This window comes from Notothenia rossii (genome assembly GCF_949606895.1).
Source record: "Notothenia rossii genome assembly, chromosome: 4".
NCBI classification, from domain to species: domain Eukaryota; kingdom Metazoa; phylum Chordata; class Actinopteri; order Perciformes; family Nototheniidae; genus Notothenia; species Notothenia rossii.
Genome location: NC_136902.1, coordinates 39,108,345 through 39,117,360, shown reverse-complemented (window position 1 = coordinate 39,117,360; position 9,016 = coordinate 39,108,345). Strand labels below are relative to the sequence as shown.

At 39.9% G+C, this 9,016-nt stretch overlaps 1 protein-coding gene and 1 long non-coding RNA gene across 3 annotated transcripts; one reads left to right on the top strand and one right to left on the bottom strand.

Annotated features, from left to right (window-relative positions):
- Nucleotides 1-101: 101 nt before the first annotated feature.
- On the top strand, nucleotides 102-3,404 carry LOC307035127 (uncharacterized protein). 2 transcript variants are annotated; one of them, XM_079674155.1, is made up of 7 exons: nucleotides 102-351; nucleotides 1,163-1,254; nucleotides 1,490-1,607; nucleotides 1,749-1,850; nucleotides 1,946-2,116; nucleotides 2,363-2,539; nucleotides 2,904-3,404. In XM_079674155.1, the coding sequence occupies exons 5-7, from the start codon at nucleotides 1,981-1,983 to the stop codon at nucleotides 3,104-3,106; spliced, it is 516 nt and encodes a 171-aa protein (XP_079530281.1). In that variant the 5' UTR covers nucleotides 102-351; nucleotides 1,163-1,254; nucleotides 1,490-1,607; nucleotides 1,749-1,850; nucleotides 1,946-1,980; the 3' UTR covers nucleotides 3,107-3,404. The 2 variants fall into 2 exon arrangements, with proteins under 2 accessions (XP_079530281.1, XP_079530282.1); XM_079674156.1 differs by lacking the exon at nucleotides 102-351 and adding an exon at nucleotides 383-974.
- Nucleotides 3,405-4,944: 1,540 nt separating this feature from the next.
- LOC307035131 lies at nucleotides 4,945-7,904 on the bottom strand. The gene is made up of 2 exons (XR_013807024.1): nucleotides 7,227-7,904; nucleotides 4,945-6,519 (listed from the first exon to the last, which is right to left on the bottom strand). It is a non-coding gene; the product is annotated as an uncharacterized lncRNA (long non-coding RNA).
- Between the last annotated feature and the right edge of the window lie 1,112 nt (nucleotides 7,905-9,016).

The following is a 9,016-nucleotide window of genomic DNA, read 5'->3' as shown; positions in this document are numbered from 1 at the left end:
CTTTCCGGGGGGGTTCCATGGGACCATGGGACGAGCTGCGGCTCGCCTCGAAAGTAGACGAGAATAGCCGATCGCAGCCGGGGGAGGTCTCAAAATGCTTGCCTGAAGTCGGACAGCTCGGAGTCGGAGTCGGCTTCTTCTTCTTCTTCTTCTTCTTCTTCTTCTTCTTCTTCTTCTTCTTCTTCTTCTTCTTCTTCTTCTTCTTCTTCTTCTTCTTCTTCTTCTTCTTCTTCTCTCGGTTTTTTGGCGGATTGCAAACCACTTTAAGTTGCATACCGCCACCTCCGGAATCGGCTTGACTCGGTTTGCATTTATAAAGAAGGCACAAATGTGTTTAATCGTTAATGTCAGGTATGTACTAAGTAAATACATTTGTTCCTGCTCAAGATTAGATTCTACTTTATTGTTATTGCACATATTACAGGTACTGAGACAACGAAATGCAGTTTAGCTTCTAACCAGGAGTGCAAAAAGCAGTAAAGTGAAAAGTAATGTACACGATCTACAGAATAAAATATAGAATGAATTAATGATGAATAAACAGTGAGGGGTATGAATCGTACTGTATGAATACACTAGATATACACAGCAGCCTGTGAGCAGTATGAACAGTGTGTATGAATATGCTAAGATATATAAAGTATGAAAACGGTAAGCAGTGCAAGTATAGAATAAAATATATAGATATTAATTTCCTGATAAACATTGTGTAACAATGATGAAAAATGGGAATGGAAGTGGCGACGTAACACAAAACAACAACAAACTTCTGCCGAGCCAATTGGAGAGTTTCATCAGCAGCACGGGGTAAAAACCACCAATGAGCGCTCAGCTCGAGATACCAGCCAGTCGAGTCGTTTCCCGTCAAGCATTTCGCTTCCGCAGCCCGTGGAGAGTAGGCTTGTTTGAGACAAGCGAGACCTGCGCCGACCTGCGCAATTTCGATCAACGTCTTGCTAGTGCGTTGCATGATGGTTAGTCATTTTTGTCCGAGAGTTCCCTCCTTAAAAACATTATTGGTGTATTACTTTACTGTAATTACCAGTTCAACAACCTTTTAACGATTGGGTTTAGTCATGTCTATCAGGTTTCTCACTCAGTATTGCCTTTTTGATGTGAATACTTACTTTTTTGTTTGTGGATATATTTGTGTCTTTTTTAGGAAGAGTGAACATGCTCACTCAACAGGCCATGGGTTGGAACAGAAGGAAGAGGGACAACCTTCATCAAGTTTTGGCCCACAGATATGTCAAAGTAATGGCAAATTACAATTGTCTTCTCATCTGACATTACATATTTATGAAGGATGTCTGCAATGTAACCTCATAGCTATATACATTATCCCTTATCCACACTTCCTCTTGCAAGTCAGATGGTGTCATGGAATGTTTCAACTGTTCTTCTGAAGGTCTTGTGCTGAAAACTGGTGTTCTTTGCATTATGGTGTTGCATGGCGCTTTTGCTCTGACATTTTCTTTTTTTTGTAAAGATCACAGAGAGGGCAAAGGTGGAAGCTGCCAGCTTCAGCGACTTCAAAAAGTAGCACAACCTTGATCAGGAGACCATACAGCAGTGGGTGTATGATGTCAGGCAATGGGCGGTCACAGGTAAGACATACCACAGGCTTTCCATATATACATCTGTTCATTACTGTAAGTTTAGACACACAATATAAGTTGGCTATATGTTGAAACTGAGACTGTCACTGATTGTATCTCTTCTCCAATTGTTTTTTTGCAACTATTTAGAGAGAATCCACGCCCCAGGGTGTACTGAAGGACTGAGGGTGGATATTGAGAACATCACCGTCACTCTTTTGTGCAGGAAGCAAGATCTGTATCGTCAGCATGGTTTGTTGTCAAACGTAGTTATTGAAATTACCTTTCAAAAACAACAAAAACATTCTGTCACCATGACACAGTTTTGTTTCCTTTTCACTTTGCAGACAGCAACCAGGCAAGGCAAAGAAAGAGGAAGAGAATGAGACAGCTGAAGAAGAAGCTTCGCGAAAAAGTTGTGCAATACAACACAGGAGTGCAGGAAGAACAGATTGACGAGGAGTTGGCTTGCAGTCTGACAGAGGGCTACATCCTACCATGGGAGAGGCATGCAAATGGTAGGATAATTGCTAGTTTGGCTTGTTTTTTTTTAGTCTATACCAAAATATGACAGTTTATCGTGGGGCAGAAAAAGCAATGGTGATACCTGCAAATATATAATATTTGTTATTAGTTTACATTATAGAGAACCAATGCTATCGCTACAAAGATTTGTGTCTCAGAAATGAAAATCATTCTATAATAATATAATTTATGAATAAATATTCCTTGTCCACTACTCCATTCCTTTCCTCAACCTAAAGGCAACACCTTCAGGTTGAAGAGGTCTGTCTTTGACCAGGTAATGCTGGTCAGACGTTTGGAGGAGGAGCAGAGCATCCTGGTGAAAGAGATGTGGCAGCACATCATGTTCCTTCTGAAGGAAGTGCAAGAAGTGGAAGCACTCAGAGGACAGACTTTGGAGGGCATCAAAACCAGCAGTATGTCTGAGATCTTAACATTTGAATATTTTCATCACCTCTTCAACACATTACATGTCTTACATAAGTAGAACACATCTGTCACTGTGTCAGGCCGAAGTGAAATAGTAAATTACTGAAACTATTCATTATCAAGATCATAATCGATTATTTTCTGTCTATTGAATATTTGTTAAGCACTATATAAGCATTAATCAACATGTCCCATTTGGCACCCAATATATAGTAAAATCCTTCAGTTTAAGATGGATTTACCTATTTTGTCATGTTTTTACATATGCAGCATTGTACAATGCAAAGAGATTTGCAATTGTCATGGTTTGTTTACATTGAGCCCTTTTGCTGTGTGATTATTCCTCTACAGATTTTGGTGACCTGACAGAGGATGCTGCACATGGGCTCAAGAGTGTCCTCAGTCGGAGGTGGCACTTCCTCAAAAGCCAACACAAACAGGCTGTACATGCGTACAGCGGTGTAGCCGCTTTGGAATGCCATGATCTTCAATTACAGCAGGACATTGAGGAGTCGGATGACAATGACCCTGAGTCTGAGGAAGAAGACCTGTAAAGGTTTCTGCCAAGCAACACAGAGGCACTGGAGAGCTCTTTCACAAGCGACGTGTCACGTCCACACGCTGGCGCACGCCATAATAATGACAAAACACATTTAAAACGCACTTAAAGCCATACAAAATAAAGACATTATAAAACACTATATATGAGAACGATATGAAACTATGCACTTGTTTCGCCCGACTGAGTTCATAGTAATGTGAAAATGTGTTTATATTTTGTACTTCCGTTTATTTAAAGCGCTTTGACTTGCTGATGTGTATGGAAATAAATTGCCTTGCCTTTATATTAAACTGCCTCTTATTACTCAAACAAATGCTATAAAATGGTTGTTTTCTTGTCACTGCATTTTGTCATTCGTTGATTATGAACTATTAATGTGAATACATTGTAAATAGAGTTCATACATTAACATAATTCTTTATTAGTAACGTGCATAATGCAAGGTAAATACCAACACATTCTCACTCCCAACTCGTACTTCTAATTTTGTATTATTTTCTAAACCACAGTGTTATTTACTCAACAATAACACACAATTATTCTTGTGTTTATTTATTTGTTTGATTGTATAATGTCGGACTTTTGGAGTCCGTCAGGACCGAGGGTCGGAGCAGCTCATAGTAGTTGCTTTAGAGAATTTTACACCCGGAAGTAAGTATTCTCTCTTCTTTGCTTGACAAACCCATCCATGGACAAACCCTGGGATAGTCCTCAAGCTCTGTGATTGGATGTTGGAGTGGCAGTGCGCCGAGCGTCCAACAACACTTTGAAATGGAATGGAACCACGGCACATGGTCCAAAACTGGAGTCGGACGGGTCCACCCTCTCCCCCATCCCGTCACCAGAACTACACATGCTGGCTATTGTGTGTTTCGCACATAGGTTTCCATGTTCTATGGCACGTCTCTACTGGGAATTGTAGTTTTAAAAGACGTTTTCGTATTTCCCATAATAAGAAGTTGCCAGTATAGAGAACCGCAGTGAAGCGTCGTAAAACCCGGAAGTAAACTTCTTCCGGTTCCTTCTTGAAAAGCCAATGCAAATTCTCCATAGGATTTTGGAAAATAGCTCGAAATAAGGTCTGTGGTTGACACACATTTAAGAGAGGGATCACGTTTTGTTCAGCCGGATAAATTCCACATGTCAACCCTACTTTTATAATTTCTGAATCATAAATCTAGTCGCCAAAAGCGAAATGCCAACGTTATGCTATAAAGAACTACAAGCCAATACAGCAGCAGGGTCGCACGACTTCAACGTCACGCCAATTTAAGATCGTTTCAACTGACTTGCACTGAAACTGCACTTTGAACACTTTAAATATATTAACATTTTAAACTGTATACCACGGTTATCTAGGCCCTTTTTGTTTTGTTTAATGTATACCACGTTTATCTAGGCCCTTTTTGTTTTGTTTTATGTATACATGTCACACTGTGGGAAACAATATTTCGATATTTCTGGATGTATAACACATGTAGAATTTTTGACAATAAAGCTGAATTTGACTTTCGTGTGATTGCATATTTTAACAAAGCTTTTCATTTTAGCCACACTGAATTTAACTAGAAGTCATGGCTGTGTCAATTACCAGTCTGATATTGTTTTACAAAGATGACAAGAAGAGTGTAGACAGGAGAGAACCACTACAAGTCAGGACACGTAACAGTGCAGCCTAGCTGAATGTGTGCTTACCGGTGTTGTCAGGGCTAGCATGAGGGACAAGGTTTATAGTGTCGGTGAGTAGTGATAGCAAGAGTACCGTTAACCTAGAGTTAATTTATTCACATTAATTCCCATCAACAAATCAATTGTATGTGTCACATGAAATCTTTAGCAAGGCAAGGCAAGTTTATTTATATAGCACTTTTCAACACAAGGCAATTCAAAGTGCTTTACAAAACATGAAAGACATTAAGAAAATGGCATTTAAAATCAGTCATTAAAAAGAAAAGCTAATAAAATAAACATTAAAAGAAAAAATACATGGATAAAAGTTACAGTGCAGTCTAAGATATGAATAGTTCTATTAAAAGCAGCGGCAAAAAGAAAAGTCTTCAGCCTGGATTTAAAAGTAGTAAGAGTTGCAGCGGACCTGCAGGTTTCTGGGAGTTTGTTCCAGATATTTGGAGCATAATAACTGAACGCTGCTTTACCATGTTTAGTTCTGACTCTGGGGACATAAAGCTGACCAGTCCCTGAAGACCTGAGAGATCTGGATGGTTCATCATTTAGCAGGAGGTCAGAAATGCATTTTGGTCCTAAACCATTCAGTGCTTTATAAACAGCAGCAGTATTTTGAAATCTATTCTTTGACACACAGGAAGCCAGTGTAAAGACTTCAGAACTGGAGCGATGTGATCCACTTTCTTAGTGTTAGTGAGGACTCGAGCAGCGGTGTTCTGAATCAGCTGCAGCTTTCTAATAGATTTTTTAGTGAGACCTGTGAAGACACCATTGCAGTAGTCCAGTCTACTGAAGATAAAAGCATGGACATGTTTTTCCAAATCCTGCTGTGACATTAGTCTTTTAATCGTAGATATGTTCTTTAGGTGATAGTAAGCTGATTTAGTAACTGTTTTAATGTGACTGTTGAAACCAATAACTAATTTAACCCGCTGACAAGAGAGCCCACCTCCGAAGATCGTGACTGGCTGAGGGACAGACTCGGGGGCAGGTTTTCAGGAATTTCTTGGCTTCTCTCCCGCGAGCCAGAAGAGGAACACTACAGCTTGGAAACACTGACTGTTCCTGAAATTATCAAATATGTTAGGCATCAGGGACCTGAGGCAATTGTGGCAAGCATGGCAATGTCTGAAGAGCAACAGAGGGCAATTCAGGTGGCTACCACTGGTCAGCGAACCAACCCAAACTGGCATTTGTTCAGGAAAGGAAGGTTGACTGCCAGCAACTTTGGAGCTGTCCTGAGGTCAAAGCGTGTGACTGCTTCCCTTATTGCCAGTGTGCTAGGGCAACAAAAGGCCCTTGATGGTGTTTTGTCTGTACAGTGGGGGACTATGAATGAATGTGAGGGCGTCAGTGCATTCACCACTGCAACCCAGATGCAGGTCCATGAGTCAGATTTGTGGCTCTCCCTATCAGGATTGTTGGGGGCATCTCCAGATGGTCTGGTAGGGTCTTCCGCTGTGCTGGAGGTAAAGTGTCCCTACGGAGCCAGGGAAATGACAATTAGTGAAGCATTGCAAATCAAGGGCTTCTGTGTCAGTAAGGAAGGAGAAACATTCAGCCTGCGTGAGGAACATCCTTACTGGCACCAAGTGCAAGGTCAGCTTCACCTCACTGCAAGGAAGAAGAAATAAAAAAATTGTGAATTGTTTTTAATTTACATTTACTCGCCTTTGCAATGTTGTGGTTGTTAGAGTGTTAGGTTTCCTGTCAGCTCGTCTGTTGGGAAGATATAAAATATTAGTTTCATGGAAGTCACACCGTCACATATAAGAGCATTAAGACATACAGTACATAGGCTAAAACAAAACATCTAAAGATATAACCTTGCACTTTGATAAGTCTCGTGAACATTTTCACTATTTTGACATTTTTATAGATCAAAATTGAACTAAAGAAATAAATGGTAGATTAATCCATATTGAAAATAGGTGTCAGCTGCTACACTAATTATAATAGTTATATTTCTTAATTAATTAAGATAAGATATTACTGTATTGATCCCAATTTGGGAAATGTTTGTGTTGCAGCAGCATAACAAGAAAAACAAAATATAAGTTATTATATATACAAAAGTATGTGAGGGATGGAATATTAAATTGAATATAAATGTAAAATGTACATGTGATTTTACGTCCAAGAGAAGATATGGAGCAGAGTTCTCTGCCAGCCAGAGGTGATTTGTTATTAGTTCAATATGTCAAACTGATTTCCCTGACTACAATCTTTAGTTACATGGTGAAACGTTATGCTGCTTGTACTAATTAGACTTATCATATAAGCCACACAGGTTTTAATAGGATTTATTCATTATCTTTACTTATGTTGCGGTCTTATCAGCAGCGCCATCTCTAAAACGGCGATACAGTCACTACCCATCATTTACATTTCACCGTGACATGGACAAAAATGTAACGTCAGCTTACCTCATGGCACGAATCCAGACTCTCCTTTGGAAAACATTGGCCGGGAAACGATAGAACAAGCAAGTTTCATGCGAAGACCTGTGGCTGCAACCCGGAGCAAAGCAACAAACCATTGCGTAGCTAACTAGTAGCGCTAGCTTTAGCTAACGTTAGCTAACGAAACGAACTGCCGAGTAAAATTGGAAAACACTGGTAATTAATTATTCTATAATTTGTAAAACTACGGTGTTAAAAACGACAATTTCAAAAATACAGATTCTAATGGTCAGATATAGATAAACAGATACTAAAGATAGGCAGGTAGGCTACTTGCTTTCAAGCAGAACACAGGGGAAAACAAACTTAGCGGGAGTGTTTACGTGTTCTGCGTAATGACGTACAACGGCCTCGACAATTTCTGTACTCCTATTCAGCCACTCGGTAACAACCATCGTTTTTCAGACACGTAAACTCTTCAAAAATCCCCAGTGGGGTCACTGCTGATGTATTTAATGTCGTAGAACAAAACGTGACTTATCTCTTAAATTTGTGTCAACCACACACCTTATTTCGAGCTATTTTCCAAAACCCTTTGGAAAAAATGCATTGCTTTTTGAGGAAGGAACCGGAAGTGCTAAAAATGCTAACTTACTTCCTGGTTTTACGACGCGTCACTGCGGTTCTCTATAGAGAGGCGAAGTCACGCCCATCTACTTCCGGTCCATGGGACCCCGGAAGCGAAAAATTATACATTGAATTCAATAGAGAGGCGAAGTCACGCCCATCTACTTCCGGTCCATGGGACCCCGGAAGCGAAAAATTATACATTGGATTCAATGGAGAGAGAAAACGTATCTTTTGATCCCGTTTGAATTGTGCCACGAACTACACATATGATGTTTGTCAATCTTAAACAATCATTTCCATGTCAAAAAAGTCACATTTTGTCGTAAAACTGTTGAAATATAAGATTATGAAAAATACGCGACTACAAAGACTACAAATCCCAAATCCCATTCTGGGTCGCGTATGTGATGTCACAGGCGATAATGCTCCAAGTGGTTGAGACTCGTAATTAAAGCGAAGAAGAAGATTTCATAACTGATTTATTCCCTCCAATAAATATAAGAGATTGCTCCAATAAATTCACTTTTACAAGATGCCTGTGTGCTTTGTACCATGTTGTAATCACAAAAGTGATCATACCACTTGCTCGTTCTATCGCTTCCCGTCTGATGAAAGGACCAGGAGTCGCTGGATCAGACATATCAGGTAATATCATAGGTAATATACATGTTGTGCATGGAACATAGTCAAGTTAGCTACCTAGCTAGTAGCGACGAGTAGCGAGCACGTTAGTTAGCATTACATTACTAAGCCTTGTCATTTTTAGTAGCCTTACCATGAAGTTATTATTTTATTACATGAAGTACACCAAAATGTTAAACAGTAAGAGTAGTCATCATGGTAAGTATTTCGTGAAACATTTGAAGAGTAGCCTACTGCGCCCTCCACCGGGTGCTAAGGAAGCAGTTCAGGGAGAGTCGAAGGAAGGCAGGCAGGCAGGCAGCTTTGCATGACATTCTTCTGGACATGTGTCATTGTGATGACAGTGAGGGTGAGTCAATCTGTTTGTTGGAAAGACAGTAGTTGAGTGATTACTGAGAGAAAAATTATTAAAAGAGATAATTATTCAGTGTTGTTACTTTAAAGTGTTGTTACTGACCTTTTTCTCTTTTATTTTCTTTACCTCACCTGTAACTGCTGAGACCCTGAGGAACATGCACACTGACCTGCTCTGGCAACCTGAT

Excerpts from the sequence above, each read along its gene's own strand:
- LOC307035127 (XM_079674155.1), top strand. The coding sequence starts at position 1,981 with ATGAGACAGCTGAAGAAGAAGCTTCGCGAAAAAGTTGTGCAATACAAC. Across the intron at positions 2,117-2,362 it reads ATGGGAGAGGCATGCAAATG|GCAACACCTTCAGGTTGAAG; the intron begins GTAGGATAATTG and ends CTCAACCTAAAG. Across the intron at positions 2,540-2,903 it reads GGAGGGCATCAAAACCAGCA|ATTTTGGTGACCTGACAGAG; the intron begins GTATGTCTGAGA and ends ATTCCTCTACAG.